Below are 17,198 nucleotides of genomic sequence, written 5' to 3' on the forward strand. Positions count from 1 at the left end.
CAGCAATATGTTTCTTCCCACTCACTGTATAAATTAAATTGGATCTGAGAAAACTGAATATATTTTAGGATATGATTTAAAGTGAGCCCCAATCATAAAATAACCAGCTGCTACAAAATTAAAATAAACAGAATTAATAATGTCTAAATTCATCACGCCCACATGTTAGTGTAATGTTGCATGGAGCAAATCAATTTCAATACCAATAAAGATTTTAATAGTTTTAATATTGGTATTGTAATGAAAAAATACCCGTAAATATACTGTAAGGCTGTATTTAGGAACAATGTCAATATTATTTCACTGTAGTTAATACAGTAACTATAATTTGTTTACTCTTTAAACATGTTTATGAAATTATATCATAATATCATATCATATATAGACTGTTTATTGCAGTGACTTCCTCATAAACTTCTACATTGAAACAATACAATCATACATTTATTTAAGTAAAAAATGTAGTAATACTGGTACTGCTGTAGAATACATCTGCTCCAAGTCACTCCAGAAATCTGATAATTATAGATTCAGTGGACAGTTGGCAGAATTGTTCTTCTGTTTGCAATTTTGATTCTGAGATAAAGATATTTGTTTTGGTAGCTCTCAAATATACTTACGATGTTATGATACTTTTGGTAGTATAGTATATTTAGAATTGCATTGAATGGCATGGTATTTTACATTATTATTAATAGTTACTGGTTAAATTGAATAAGGACTGCTTATGATGACAAAATAATAATAGCTAGTACTTCAACACTATACTGTACTATATTAGTTTTTTTCCTTATACTGTAAATTTTCAATTTTATGAATTTTGTAATTACGAAATCCAATTCGAAACTAAATAAACAGGTACTGCCGGGCCTAACCAACATGATGGATGCGTGAATTTAAATGTAGGTGTGTAGGGAGAGTCGAAATACTGTATGTCGTAGGCTTAGCCTTGTTGAATAGAACAGTCAATCTCATGAAAATATCCTCCCCATTCAACTCATAACCATCCACAATCCATAACTCATCCAATTTGTATAAATAAATCATTGTATATTTGAGAAATGAACACACATATTTGACCAAACTACTTTATTTCAATTCAAACAATCGCATACAATTTTCAAATTCTGTAGTTGAAAGCAAAAAAAAAAGTGTTACAATCATGGATGTATCATATGTACATTATATTGTATATTTACCAAAAAGTACTTTAGTTTCCATGATTTTAATACAAGCGGCTGAGTATAATAAACAAATATGAACATTTAACGTAATCCTGAATCTTAATTGTGTATGGTGTGTCCTATTATTTATCAATGTACTGTATACCCACGATCTAAATAGAGCCATAGAATGTGTACAACAGAAATGGTTATTGTCAATTTGTATGAAAACCATTCGTTAGGATAGACCCCCCTGCAGAAAATGTTGATAATTAAATGGTGTCCTGTTGCACAAATGGTCCTCTTCAATGGGGAAGGTTAACCTATTGGTGTCTGTCACTAATTTCAGGTACTTTTACCCAGTAAATCTCAAATGCATGATAATATAACAAATTGTACAATATTTACATAGAGGATTCTCTATGGTATTTACACCTATGTACTTGAAGCATACTTAAATGCCTACACATTCCACATCGTAATCATTGGCTACATCAGAGATGGACGTTTTGTTACTTACCCTATGCATGCTGGTTGATATGCTCAAATTTATTTGAAAGTTATATCCCTATATTTACTACATGAGGTTTCTTTGATGTCTTACCCTAGTATAATACTGTACATAGAAACACTGAATGCAAAATAGCACATCTTCAGTCCAATTAAGCACATAATATATTAAATAAATGTTCAGGTTTTGCCACATTTTTACATGTTTTTGTAGGAGGTAGACAGTTTATCTCATATAAGATAAATAGGTTTATGTCCATACACGATGTCTATGATGTATTGGGAAGGTTAAAATACATTGGGTTCAATATATAAAAGCTCCTTTACAAACAGTGTATATAAAATTATTTTCTTTTCAAAAACTGTTAAATTGATGGACACATTGTTATTTTGTCAATATAACTATAAAAAAACACTATTATATAGTAATATTGTTGTTTCTTGCGCACATTGCATTTAGATGTGGATATGCTATGCTAACTAGTTTTAATGAACAAGGAAGGAGAAAATATCAAAAGATATAATTAAAGCAGAGATATTATAGTTATTCTAAGCACACTTTAGCTGGATTGGGACATCTCTACAGAAAAGTATGCATACTGTACATATTGCTCTGCAATTTCCAATTCCCAGAGACAGTTGCTAAAACTATGCTGTGTGCCTACCTACCTACCATTCTAAATTTTAGTTGTAATAAAGTTTAAAAAAAGCATTTCTTGTTGCAACAAGTTTGGTCAGAAAGTGCATCGCTTGCGCCACAATGAACATAGACCAATGAAAGCACGTCATGAACCTATGCCAAGATTCCTAATAAAACATAAATTAATATAAATAGTACAAGAGTCGCATAACGACCATCTTGAGGTCAGATAAAAAAAAAATATCAATAAAACAAATTATTCCTTCTTGCCATTCCAGAAGGAATAAGGAATTTGGAAGAAATACCTGAATTTTAAAATACAATGGCTTATTGTTTTAAAAGAAAATCGCCATTACACTACTGTACTTAGTTTCCGATAATTCCCAACGTTAGCAAAACAAAAATAATGTATAAATTTCTTCTTTTTTTTTGTTTTTAAGGCAGTAGGTTTCCACAAGAAACTATCTTCTGTGCACTGTACTTGCGTACATGCTTCTTGTGGACTCAACACTTGTGTGGAGGCGACTGGCCATTTTTAAGGCATAATACATTGCATTTGTGCGTTTTCCATTCTAATATTAGAATCATAATGTAGGCATAAATATAATTGCATACTAGGTGTTTTTCTATAGACAGATCATCGGATATAAGCCTACAGGTAGTTTAATGGCTTACAGTCTGTCTTGAGTGCAAAATATATTTTCATGCGTTTACAAAATGTACAGTAACAGGAAAATACTAAAGAATTGCAAGATATTGTCACTAAGCCAAAGGCTCCTTGTGGTTTGCGTTTCCATTCTGTAAAAATCCATCGGATTCAGCCGCGACATTGTTTCCCAACTCTACTTCGTTTTTCGCGTCAGTGAACCTATCTGGGGATTTTAATCTTTTATAATGTACATATATGTCATGGATTTCAAGTGCTAAAGGTACAACGATGATGAATGTTGCCGCTGTGTATGCCCACGCTTGAGATAAACCGATCCAGAAAGTGAACTCGCCTAAAGAGAGATCCCCGAGTGATGCCATGACAGCTGGCCAGATCATGACAAGGAAGATGGACAGAACAATGCTGATGGCGATTGACACCCTCTTGGTTTTCCTGAATACTTGTTTCATTTGCGCAAGAGTTGGACGATCTGTGCTAAGATGAATTGGGATGTTGAATTCTCTGTGAAACAAATATTACAAATTAATTATTGCAATATGTATTTTAAATATATATTATCTAACTGGATTTAATGCTCAGTTTTAAAAATGCCCTAAATTGATATGAAATATTATACCTTGTGTAATGCTCACTCCATGGCATCAATGGGTTGTCAATGTCTCGAGTCTTCTCCCACACCTCCTCTTCTTCCTCTTCAGTCAATGGCTTTTGATAGATAAGCGACGTGGCCACGCAGAAAACAGCTCCACCTGCGATTGCCACGATGTTACCCATCAACATATTGAATTCTTTACCAGTGTTTTCGAAGAACTTTCCATTACCAAGACCACCCTCTTCCAAACTTGAAGTAATAAGTAGAGTCACAACGCCAAGTATCATACCACCAATGGCGCCAAATATCATTCCTTTACCGGTCAACCTTCCCCATGTTACACTAAGGATGATTGGAACAACAGCCGAGGCAATTGGGATACCCATGAAAGTGTAAAGCCATCCCATTTTCAACTGCAAAAGTGGAAAAAAAAGAAGAAAACTTTACTTTTTTTATCATTCCTAGATAATAACTGTATCAGAACCCTGTGTATTTGTAAAGAGTCTATGGTGAAAATACACCGAATCTTACCATAGAAAATACATTATATTATCGATAGAATTAAATAAAGATAGACACTTACATCTAGTAAAGCAAAGATCAGTGTAATGGGGACATTTGCAAGGGACACTAGCACAACACACCAATCACGTTTATCCCCTAGGAAGTCCAAGTAAGCTCTGTATTCACCATGTACAGAACATTTGTATCCTGGTCTGACGGCATCCTTGCAATCATTACGGATCCTGTTTTATAAGATAATAATACAAAGTTGTTAGTTGTTGAAGGAAACTCTCATTCACAAAAGGCACGTCTAATTAATAAACCTATTTTTAAAAACACAACTTACTTGTCATCAGTGACGCAGTATGGGCACTCAGATTTTTTGACACACACGCATTGGTTAGCATCTTTGGAATGGCGCCCCCTGTTCTTTCCGCAGATCTCGCATGCATTGACATTTTCAACTACTTTGTAAGGTCTCCAGTGAAGCTTGTAAAGATCGTACACCAAGATGGATGTGATAGCGATACATTCTGCAGATCCAGTTGATGTCACTGCCATCAAGATGATGATGAACATAAGAACTTCACCATAGTAACCCAACAATGCTCTTGCTATTGTCGGAGCAACAAGTCCTACAACGAGATAATATAGTTTTTAAATCCCATAGTTGAGAATGGCCTACTAAATATGCATTTGTGTAGGATAAATTTAACCTTCATATACCTTCGTTGATTTGGTCATCTGTGATTAACTGTTCTCCACTGTAAGAGCTGAGAGCCAAGAAGGAAAAGCCCATGGTTGCAGCAAATGTGAATGGGATGGCAAACCAGACAAGGCCTCCAGATATGAAGCCCCACATGCCTTCCCTAGGCTTAGCTGCTACTCCACTCTGCCAGTACGATTGGTCAACAAATACCGTTCCAAAGTTACCTAAGAGTAGTATAATAGACTTACGTTAGTTTGTATACAATGTATTATTATATTAACTACAGTCCACTAAACTATAATTAGTAAGACAATTGGATTTGTTAAGTTTGCATAATACATATGCAAATGGTAAACAGAGTTTACATTTTACAATTTAATTTGCATATTATATATAAAGAAAGATCAATATGACATTACCCCACTAACTAATACAACAAGATATCAATGGTTAGTTTATCTATTTCCTAAATTGTTATCCTGAAAACATAATTTAAGCTTTATAATAAAGGAGGAAAAAGAAATGCATGTAATTGAACTACAGAACTTGACATAGGAATTCATGAATGAGTTAATTATATCTGAAGGGAAAAGAGCTAAGTTAACATTAATATACAAATTCAATTTAGACACAGTGTAAATGGGGCAAGGGCAATATTAGCAATAATTAAATCTCTCAGCTATTTAGATACAGAAAGCCTTTAAAAATATTGTATAGAAGGAAATAGAGACGGCATCTGTAAGAAGTATGGGCAAGTATAAAATGTTTCTTAATCATTAGTAAATTAGTTTGCAGGACTTTGAAAAAAGGAAAATTCATTTGGAAAATTGGAAGTTATAGAACCCTTTAATTTTATTTTTTAAATTATATTTCCATTGGGAACCACATTAAATTGAGTGACAATTTTTTAAAAGGACATTTTAGGAGTGTTCTTAATTATATTATGTAAGGTCCAATAGAAGTAAGGAATTCTGAGCACATAATAGTGCCTTAACTCGTTCGGTCATCGTGGCTTAAAGCGTTTCAATTACCGACGGTATCTCTGCCGACTTGGTGATCATCTCTAGCTGCAGTTGTGGTGCGTGGACGTCCCAAATGGAGAGAACGTCAACTTTCCAGCGGTTCTATCCGTATACATTATCCAACAGCCCTTCACTGAAAGGAACTTAGTAGGTGCAGAATACTGATCGATAACGTAAACAATTAAAAAACGTAGATATCTAAATTCCTTTCTTCTAATACCAGACGAATTATTTAATAGAGATGTTTTAGCCTCTGACACTATCTCTCTACACTTTCCATCCTAACACACGCACTGTCTTATCTGTTAATGCCCACCTTAAAATTCAATATTCCTCCCCTCAATTAACCCCCCTCCCTTCGTTTAAATCATTTCCTCTATGCATTGTTGCAATTTTGATATGAGGTTCCAATTAATATTTCCAACCCCCAAATCACCCCTGCTTCTGGATTCACACATTAAAACACAATATCTTAGTATAGCATATGATGTTAGTTGCCTTTAATATTGGTTGTACTCTCTTTCTCTCTCACTCAGAAATACAAAAAAAAATAAATTAAAATAACAATTAAAACAATGAAGGCAAACATCTCACCAAACATCATTAGGCAATTGTGAGTTGTGTCTTGTACGCCTTCCAAAGTGTACCAAAACGGGTGCACTCTGCATCCATTTATTAAAAAAAGTGCACATTTAAAATGCAAAATTTTAAATTTATCAAAGTGCAATCAACTCTCCTTATGCTTAAATAGGTGTTTAAAATTGTAAAAAATTATAATTTTGATAAAAATTAAAATGTGATTCATATTCGATCTGTAGAAAATTCATAAGATTTAGAGTTAAGTTTTATATATTTTTTTTAAATTTTGGTGCTTAAAGAGAGTCTGTAGTTGCACTGAAGAATGTTTTTAAATTTAATTTTATAAAAATATAATGATATACCGCCAATTTTTGATTTTATATAAAATTTGACAGTAAAGTTTAAAATATGTTGATCATAAATAATTATTACACTTACACCGATTATTAGTCAGTTAAAATAAAACATGTACAAAAAAATAAAATGTCTATGTAAGTTTTCCAGGCTGGTAGCCAGGTATAACAGATGAAAGAGGTTGGGGAGGTGTAAATGTAAATAAACCAAGGTACCATAGTTAATATTACATTTTATAGAAATTTTGTAAATGGGAAATTCCCTGGCAACGAGCCTGTAATATCACTAATCGGCACACATGATTGACAGCACTCAATAAATAAATGTAAATAAAAATTGCATGTGCTCTGAAGAAAAGCACTCATGCTAAATACCAGGTATGTACACAGATTGTTTTATAAAAATAGATAATGAAGGAAAAAAAAAACCAGTTTAGTTTTACAAATGCAGTTTCTTTTACTGCTTTTTTTTTAAATTTATAAAGATTTAATATTCTACATTTATTTATACGAGTGGTTTGTGTAATCTTTCTGTGCACATTCCTTGTGAAAGTGTCTCCGTGTTTTAAATATTAATGGAAAGACATTTTCACTGAGCATGACATGCACAAGACCCACAATCAAAGTAAGAAAGAAGAAAGATCACTTACCAACGAGGTTGATAATACCGAACATGAGGCCGTTCGATGAGAGGAAAGAAAAGTAACGCTCGTTCGAGCTACTTGTGACCTCACCACAGGTTATATATTCATACACACTATCAACAGAGCCTGCAATTTAACAGTGTAATCAATAAATCAAATAATAAAATATACATTGTTAAAGTCAATAATAAATCAACATTATAATTAACCATTATTCTATTCTATGAGCTGAAATACAACAAAATCAACATTTATACAAATTGTATTTTATCGAATCATAATGTATAAAACTTACCAAGTGGAAATTCTGGATCAGAAGCGCTGACGTATACTTTGCTAAGAAAAACGAGTAGTCCGATGAAAATGATACCAGTGTTGAAATAAGACATGTAAAAAGTAGCACCAAGACCGCCAATAAACGTGTAACTACCGATCATAGCGGCGAGAATGAGCGATGCCATTTCGAGGCTAAAGCCAGGAACCAAGTTCATCATAACTGCTGTACCACCTGTTATTATAATTAGATGTTTAAATATACTGTAGTATTATTTTTTAGACTAACATTAACAAACATCTACCTATCTGTTCTACAAACAATGGCAATGTATAAATCCCCAGAGAGGCCTATATTAATGTCGAGAGCATGTCTCCATAAAACACTCACTTGCTTGTGAATTATTTATTTAATTCGTTCTGACATCAACAGCAAGCAGAACATTTGCAAATTAAAAGATAAAAATAGACTAAAGCAATAATGATATTTGAAAATCATACGGAAAGGCTTCAGGAAGATTCTTTTCAATATCTTAATTGGTCCGTTTTCACATTTTATTAGAACTTTAAATTTAGATTTTATTCAACTACGGTCATTTTACATTTTACTCTTCCAGAGGCCTTGCTTTATGATGGATTGGTGACTTAAAATAATTTAAAACAACTTTATATAGCATTGATGGATCTGTCAAAATGCATTAGTTACTAAACTTTAAATACAAAATATAAATGACTCTATTCATCATTTCTCCATTTAAAGATTTATTTACAGTTTCGATGATGAATGCTTTTAAATTGTTAACGTACCCATCATCATCATGACAGTGACTATGAAATTAGTCAGGAGAGCCATGAAGCAGAAGACAAGATGAACTCTTGATCCGAATCGTGCGTAGGTCACTTGTAAAAATGTTTTTGCTCCAGGGGCCTTTATCTTCAGCTGGACGGACAATGCTGCAAACAACAATAGTTGGACAGTTGCTCCGGCTGCGTACCAGAAAGGACCACTGATACCATACTGCAAAATTAAAATAAGAATTGATAAATTATTTGATTTCAAAGAGTTGATGATGTATGAATGATTTATATTTTATTATTTAATTTATTAATATGAATTATACAGACCTTTGCTGCTACTGATGATGACTGAAGGAGTGTTGCTGCCCATGTCCATTGTGATACAATTGTTGCTGCAGTAATGCCAATGTTTACTTTACCACCAGCATCAAAACTTGTGTCCAGATTGTCCTGTTTGTGTAAATAAAAAAAATATATATTACCATGGAGTAAAGAATATTCTTTACTCCATGATATTACTACTAGGCCTAGGCCCAGATCTAAAACTAGGCTACTACTTTTATAAATTAAATTATAAGTTCTAGATGAAATTGCTATAGTACCTTATCTTGAAAAACGTACGACCTTATCCAAGTAAATCCTTTAGCTAAGATGACTGCAAAAACTGCAAAGGCTAGGGTAATCCAAATGGCCACTGAGACGGTAAGCGACTCGGAATCGATAACTAGAGTACCGGTGGTCCCATTCCAAAGTATTGAATCACAGAAGTCCATATTTTAGACCTAAAAATAATAAAAACTACTATTTATGTTTTCTGAAAATGTGTTCGTATACTTTTAGAACCAGATAGTACTAGCTAGAGCTAGCTAGCACCAACATGCAATACCACAAACTATTAAACTACACAATAAGCCTAGCCTAGGCCTATATAAAAAGCATGTCAGTTTTGCGTCGTGTGTGTGTATGTAAATAGCGTGATCGAATTTTTAATGAAAGATTTTTTTTCGATGCGCGCGCGTGTTGTCAAGCGCCCTCTAAAAATGTTAACACAGAAACAATTTTGGTTTAATATTTTGTTGCTATTATTATTAATTTTTATTATAATATAATGCAAGTTCTTCTTATTGTACATTGCTGGACCAATTTTTAAAATTCATAAAACACTTTATCATGCTTATCATGGGAAATTGGGGAAGGAAGTGTCACGGGCGGAGAAATATATTGACGATGCGATTACAAAAACAATATAGTATTCATTTTCTAATTCATTTTGGAGTAGCCATACAATTAAATACGCGGTATCGGAGACTTCTGTTCACATTAATTAATATCGATTCCATCGCGCTCTCTTTTCACTGTAATGTTTCAGGAGTTCACTGTAATCTTTCAGGAGTTCGCCGTATCGCTTTGGCACTCCTGGAATGTGTATCGTGCGAAGAGGCCAACAGGGTTGTTTAGGAATTTCCTCTGAGAAATAGGGCAATTGATGCCCAACTCTTTCGTTGTCATTCGCCACTCTAGAAAATGATCGTTGATTTTTTTTTTTCGGCTGATATCCATAACGATCCATCAAAAGCCGTAGTTTTCTAATAAAATTACCACCATACAATGGAATTTTTAAAATTCGGAATTTCAACGAAAATCTGTTTCTGTTGTCTCAGAGAAAATTCCATAAAACGTATAAACAATTTTATATAATTATTTTATATAACCAAATTGTATTCCTTTAATGTTTCACCATTACGTAACCGTTGTTTTTTGTATAATAAACGGCAAAATTTCGCCATTTCAATCATAAAAATAAGAACATTATTTGTATATATTGTGAGATACACGAATGCAGTTATCTTCCTCTGCATCCGGTTTAGGCATATTTACATGTTTTCACTTGAGGAAACGTTAAGTAAATATTTTATTTGCCGATTTTTGTCAATGAATCTCAAATATTAGGATAATGTAATCAATCTCATCTATCACTTTAATAAATATAGTTATAGTTTCGCTGCAATTGACCTTTTGTTAATTATTAACTTTTAATGATAAATTAAAGAGCGGGTATTGACCTTTTTGTTCACAAAAATCAAGTAAACAAGTACAGTAGGCTATTAGGTTTTTACGGGGTGTTTTTTAATGTCGCGGCGCGACGGAAATGTGCTCTATTGTGAAATCTATTTTTGTCGCAATGGCCACATTAGTTTCAGGTTCGTAATGCTTTAATGACAATTTTAAGGAAAGGTATAGTTGAGGAAAGGTATAGTTGAGGAAAGGTAAATCGATCAGTCACGAGATAGACCGGCCCTAATCATTCCTGTAACCAGATCTCATTTTTTACGGAACTTACTGGCCAATTTTCAGCCAATGTGCCTCAGAGGAAGTAGGCGCGCCTATTGGTGGTGCCATGACCGATCCGCCGCCGTAAGATAATATTTTAATGGTTTCCTTTGCTTTTACAACGGTCACCAACATTATTATTTAATTAATGTTAAGTTAACTAAGATATTAGCTTTGATAAAATAATATTTCTAAAAACAATAAAACTATCATGTTATTTCCTCATATTTACTACACACGTTCTCTCGGCCGGCAGCGTCCGCGGGTTCTTCGTATAAAACACCTAACCATATTCGTGCCGTCCTATGAGTTTTTCATCATAAAAGAATGCCTTGCTGAAATTCCACAGAATATAATTACGACATAGGTCAGCCATATCGGATGTAGCCTCCCATTATTGTTTCCGCGTACTGTATTTATATTCTTCCTGGCTGTATCATGGAAGGTTATCAATCTTTCATAAGCAGGTTTTGCCAGCAAGAGTTACCGGAATAAATTGGCTCTAACCGGTATTAACATTTTTTTTAATGCACCTTGTAAAACATTCAGTATAGTTCTAGTTGTAAAAAAAACCACATTTAGTAGGCCTACTTAGAGTTTTGTTTGTAGGCCAGACTTGCAATTAAAGTCGGAATGGTTTGGATCGAAAATTGCAGTTAACAACACACACAATTTAGATGTTTAACGACATCACCTGGACTCGGTTTCGCTTAATTTTCCGGAATTGATCCATACTGGGAGAACACAAACAAAATGTTCAAATGGTTTTGCCGACAAAGAAATGTACAAAACATATTCAATGAAAATCCAATACACTTTAAATGTAATAACCTATTTATGAAATTGTCAATACAGTATTCATTGTATAAGAGCCAAGAGCCCGACTGAAAATCAGAAGCCACTCTTTAAAGTAGAATCGTCAACACATGGAACAATCTATACCACACTACAGTACAAGCAGAAAACATTAATGCATTCAAGGACCACCTAAACAAAGACAGAGCAATGGGAGTAAATTTTGCTACAAATTCTAGTTAAATACAGAAGAAATGGAGGGCGTTTAAAAGGCATTTGCCTTAATCATGAGCCCGAAGATTCAAGTAAGATTCAAGTAAGAAGAATCTTAATGTATCGGGATCATTCCAAAAGATGATGAACATGATAAGAGGTTTTGTTCGAAAAACTCTAGTACAACTGAAGAGGAAATACATTTAATATTAAAGTCTCTTTTAAAAAGAACACCCAAAAATATACTGTAAATGGGCATTAAAGAAACTTTAGTCATTTTAAAGCCTGTCGGTTTTTATGCCTACAACAAAAAAGTTAAGGCGGAAATACCAAGACAATTTCATAACCACGTGTTCGAGAACAAAAGATCTCAGATATTTAGTCACTAATTTGTTTAAAACATGTTTGGTTAATTCATTATTTTTCTCGAATAATACCTTACTAATGTATACATTTTCACTACACAGGTTTTGTTTTTAAGATAATTTGGAACGGTCGATGTTATTCAACTCAATGAATACGGTACTGGCCTTTTGTATATATATAGCATAATTTGCGTCTCCAACATGGCCGACAATTTAAGTTCATTTAGAAAATACAAACACCACGATTTACTTACCGAAAATTATAGTCAAATACACAACACAAGTTAATTTGTAGTTTTTAGCAAATATTATTAACAATTTAGGCGCGGCAAACTGAATGTTATCTCGTAAGCAACGACTTCTCCTTCCGTATGTCAGGTTTTAGAACAACGCGATTGCTTTTCACGGTCAAGACCAACCCCAACCAAGAGCATAGCGAACTCATGCATTATTCATTAAGCCTTATTACGTAGGCGAAAGGAAAATGCCAATATTGTTATGCACCAGTAGAATCTTTCAGATCGTAATAAGTGATGAAGCATGTTTGGTGGTATGGTGTGCTTTTATTGTCATCAGCAGTATTGATTCATACCAAACAATACATCGACAAAACCGTTATGATTGATGACCAGAAGGGATAGCAACAATATCGTCTCCTGACAAATAATGTTAAAAATTAAAAGATTTGGTTGTTTTGTGTACATAAATAGTTTAGTAGGCGCTACATATTTGGTTATTAAAAATACACTTGGTATAGTTAAAACAGAATCTGGCAAGTTCGTTATTAAATAAACATTTCCATGTAGCCTAATCATTGCGCAACATGCATAATTACAAATCAATATCGTGTATTTCAGTAATTATCCCATTTTGTTCCGATAATTAGATAACGTTTTCGGAACATCCGTACGCTAACAAACCCGTTTTTAAAAAGAAAAACAAAAACGAGCTTTCCTAAATAATACTATGTGGTGAATATTATAATAATTCTTTATTTTCTGTATCGGTTGGTAATGATGCATGAATTATCAAGCCTACTAATTTGGCCATGAACCCATGACATTTGTGATTTGTTGCGGTAGTAATTAATTTAGTTGTTTATTCAGGGCTATTCATTTTATGAGATGACATGTAAAAAATTTCCATTACATCATTCTGATAATGTTCTGATACGTGAAATGAATTTCAAATAGACAGAGTTCGATTCTCGGCGACACGAATTGTTTTCGCTCTCTCGGCGGCAAATTTTTAATCCTTATAATGAAAGTTTCACATTAGTATATTAAAGTATCACTGCCGGTTTATTTGGAGGTTTATTTTTTTTCTTCAAACTGACAAATTCGGGATTAAATTGACAAGCAGGGCCGTTCACATTTCAAAACCATAAAATCATTTTGGAGCAACAAAAGGTAAAAGACAATTTGAGCCTGGGAAAGACGTAGGCCTGTGATTCTTTAAAAAAACCAAAAGTGTGATGCTCAGATTTATTTTAAATCGGATAGTTGGATTGAGATTTAATCCAAATCCAGCTTAGCAGCAGGACCCCCTGGCAGGACAACAGTAATAATATAAGTTGTTATTGAACAACATTTAAATCGCGATCTAACATTATTATTATCGGATAAATTTGAACATTATTCGGGATTTAGTATCCGAACCGTTCTTCTTCCAATGTCACATGCGACGGATTGTCAGAATGCGATTTATATCCGAATTATAATTCTGGTCCTGTGATTCTTTCAAAAAAACAAAAGTGTGATGCTCAGATTTATTTTAAATCGGATAGTTGGATTGAGATTTAATCCAAATCCAGTTTAGCAGCAGGACCAGGGAGGTATACATCCCTGGCAGAACAATATTAATAAATATTATATTATTATATAAGTTGTTATTGAACAACATTTGAATCGCGATCTAACATTATTATTATCGGATAACAATTTGAACATTATTTCGGGATAGTATCCGAACCGTTGTTCTTCCAATTCCACATGCGACGAATTGTCAGAATGCGATTAATATCCGAATTATAATTCTGGTCCATTTCGGAAAAAACTGGAAAGTGAGTTCACCCCAATTGATAACCATATTTTATTATTGTTACATCCATCTATCAGTAAAGGTTAAACATTGGATTTTTATCTCTTTCGTCACAGTTTGTCATATTCATTACAGCGGATGGCATGTTTGCTCGATTTCTGCCAAATTACAATATGGTGTTTGATTGATTTGATTTAGTATTGGGTTGCTATCTATTTTGTAGGACTATTATTATTATTATTCATCGGAGTAGGGTATTGTTGTACTTGTTTTCTTGGCAGAAATACATAAAAACATATAGAAAACAATTAAAACAACATGAATATATTAACTCATTTATTATTATGTATTCTGAAACCATCATCTTTCATGACCTACCAAATATGTTTTTTTGGAAAAATTATTTTCAATAACGAAGAATGATCCCTATAATTTGCCACGTGACGAATTCAAACCTACTGTACAGTATTATCAAATATTATCGTGTTTATGACATGGTAAATGAACGCATTTCAACAAGGGGTTTTTACAAAACTTCGTTTCGGAAGTTATACAGAAAATAGATTATCCGTTCATTTCCTCCTTTTAATTCATAAAGGTCGTGGAACCTATGTAAACACAGTTGGATTTTTTTCGATTTTGTATAAGGATTTTGAATACTAACTACAGTATTTCTGAAATCCACCTGGTGTGTATACATAATAAAAAGATTTATAACATTGCTGTACATTAGTGACATTTTAAAGGGACCATGTTCAATGTTTGAAAGCTTCGGCAAATTCGTATGGGCATATATTGCCTTTTTCTCGGGCTTCTTCTGCTCTGGATCATTTATTTGGAATCTGGGAACAAGCACTTTACTTAGTAGAACAAAAGGAACAAAAACTGGTGAAATTTAAACCCTGGAGGTGGAATAGTTTTGTTGTGGTTTGGCGTTTCTTCCGGGAGAGAATTTGAAATTTGCTTTTCGCAATATAGAAATTTATATCCCTTGCACACAGTGTATCCTGATCGTATTTGACCTTTTTGCAACCAAGAACACATGAGTAAGTTTAGCCAACATTGTTGTTTGATTGCCTTGAACATGAGGCGCGAATGAAACGATTAAATGAATAGTACCTGTATACATTCGTTTCGTTTAAAAACCCCACGTTTCTTGATGCCACAGCAGGAAGGTAAAGAAGAATTATATTGCGCAATATTTAATACAACACGATCAATAAAAATGTCTCCACTTAATCAATTCAGAATCCATTGATTTCCCATCACCAAGCGATTTAACAAACAATACTTAATTATACAAAACAAATACCATACTATTAAATACAATGATTATTTAAGTATAAATGATAAATTAAGTAGTATATGTAATAAAGGTCATCGAGATTAATTCCATGGTCAGGTAAAAACATTAACAATGACCATTGGAAACGTAATGCCGCAAGCGTATTGAACAAATGGCCTTTACACGACTGACCGGAAAAAATCTGTAAAAATCAATAAAAAATGTCTCCGAGTTCAACCTACACGTGAGTAGGTCGTGTGTGTTTGTTCTCATCTGTAGTGTGTGAACAAAATTCCACACGTTATTGTTCGCAAGTGTCTTGTAGTGTGACGTCATACAAACGGAACAATGTGACAAAAGGAAAACCCCGCGAAAATATATACGGAATGTAGAAATTCTTTAAGCAATGTTTAAGTCATAAATATCTTCATTGGAAACATGTTTTATAGTATACAGAGTAGTAGCAGACAGTCACGGGGATATAGTGAGAATTAAATATATTATAGACGAAAACGAAGACTATATATCGGCAGCATAAGCTTTTATAAGAAATTACTATAACAAGGAATTGTACTTAATAGTAAAATACGATGCGTTGATGGAAAAGTAATCCGTACAACGATTTTACAATAACTGTTACCACACACGTATAGAAACCATAAACACTGCTGGCCACCGCCCAAAAGTGTTAACCATCAACAACATTCTTTTAACAAAAGATTTTATTTCCTAATTTACTTTAATAACAATAAAAGTACAGGTACATACTATATATATAATAGTATCTTTTTAAGATAGAGCAATAACGAATTGGTATAAAGTATTATATAATAAACTACAAGAATATATATCGGTTTAACACTAAAAGTAAATAACAATACGTACTTCTGAGAAAGCGAAAAGCAGTTTAAGCATGATCATAACCAAAAACAAGTTTGGTAAACAAATGAATTCTTATAAAAGGAAAAAATACGAACCTTTTTATTATGGTATTGTATTAGCTTTCAATAAATCTCCTTTTTCACAAGACCAGGCGGTGCTGCTTACGCGATGGGTTTTTTTCAGTTATGGCGATGGAAAAGAATTTGCTCCTATTTTTTCTCTGTTCACGAATGGACAGCTTTCATTACCCAGTCATAGAAGAGGTCAAATGAATATTCATAGAAATCTGATTGACACGCTTTCGTGATGCATGATGGTTGTCACGGTGAAATAGGCATACCGAGTGAAATGTTTTCCCCACGCTTCATCGATTTTGACTTCGTCAGGAATGTTTCTATGGCTACAAAAGCTTTTTTAAATAATCGATCCATGCCATGGAGAAAATAATTAGTAAATCTAGTTCGATATTGTATTTTTTAAATATCATTATTTGGTACCATAGTATCAGAAGCAATTAAATGTTTCCACACTAATTATTATTACCAAAAAAGAAAAGAACTCAACAACCAGTCCAAACTACGACTGATCGGTATTGACCACGCCCAACAACACAGAACAGAATATGAACGTCACGCCCAAATTGACAATTCGTTTTTTAATGAAAGTAAAAATCTTGTGAATCCATTATTTGGGGGCAATGATCCGGTTGCTGCGATTGAATTGTTAGTCTTTAATAGTTTCAACTTAAGTTTATAAGGAAATGTACAATAACATTTAGTTTTGATTTCTATAAAAATTGTAATTAGAGCAAAAAAAGTCCTCGTATTCTA

At 33.3% G+C, this 17,198-nt stretch overlaps 1 protein-coding gene across 2 annotated transcripts; it reads right to left on the minus strand.

The window, feature by feature from the left end:
• Positions 1–1,074: 1,074 nt before the first annotated feature.
• On the minus strand, positions 1,075–16,551 carry LOC144841723 (uncharacterized). Of its 2 annotated transcripts, none has more exons than XM_078698078.1 (11): positions 16,464–16,551; positions 9,060–9,239; positions 8,785–8,907; positions 8,467–8,677; positions 7,682–7,894; positions 7,393–7,512; positions 4,806–5,012; positions 4,426–4,714; positions 4,159–4,321; positions 3,600–3,988; positions 1,075–3,484 (listed from the first exon to the last, which is right to left on the minus strand). In XM_078698078.1, exons 2-11 carry the CDS (start codon positions 9,228–9,230, stop codon positions 3,076–3,078), a joined length of 2,295 nt encoding a protein of 764 aa, XP_078554204.1. In that variant the 5' UTR covers positions 9,231–9,239; positions 16,464–16,551; the 3' UTR covers positions 1,075–3,075. The 2 variants fall into 2 exon arrangements, with proteins under 2 accessions (XP_078554204.1, XP_078554205.1); XM_078698079.1 differs by lacking the exon at positions 16,464–16,551 and adding an exon at positions 12,416–12,569.
• Between the last annotated feature and the right edge of the window lie 647 nt (positions 16,552–17,198).

Source organism: Antedon bifida, chromosome 1 (assembly GCF_963402885.1).
Source record: "Antedon bifida chromosome 1, ecAntBifi1.1, whole genome shotgun sequence".
In the NCBI taxonomy this organism is placed as follows: Eukaryota; Metazoa; Echinodermata; class Crinoidea; order Comatulida; family Antedonidae; genus Antedon; species Antedon bifida.

Excerpts from the sequence above, each read along its gene's own strand:
- LOC144841723 (XM_078698078.1), bottom strand. The coding sequence starts at position 9,230 with ATGGACTTCTGTGATTCAATACTTTGGAATGGGACCACCGGTACTCTA. Across the intron at positions 4,322-4,425 it reads TACTGCGTCACTGATGACAA|GATCCGTAATGATTGCAAGG; the intron begins GTAAGTTGTGTT and ends CTTATAAAACAG. Across the intron at positions 3,485-3,599 it reads TGGAGTGAGCATTACACAAG|AGAATTCAACATCCCAATTC; the intron begins GTATAATATTTC and ends TTTGTTTCACAG.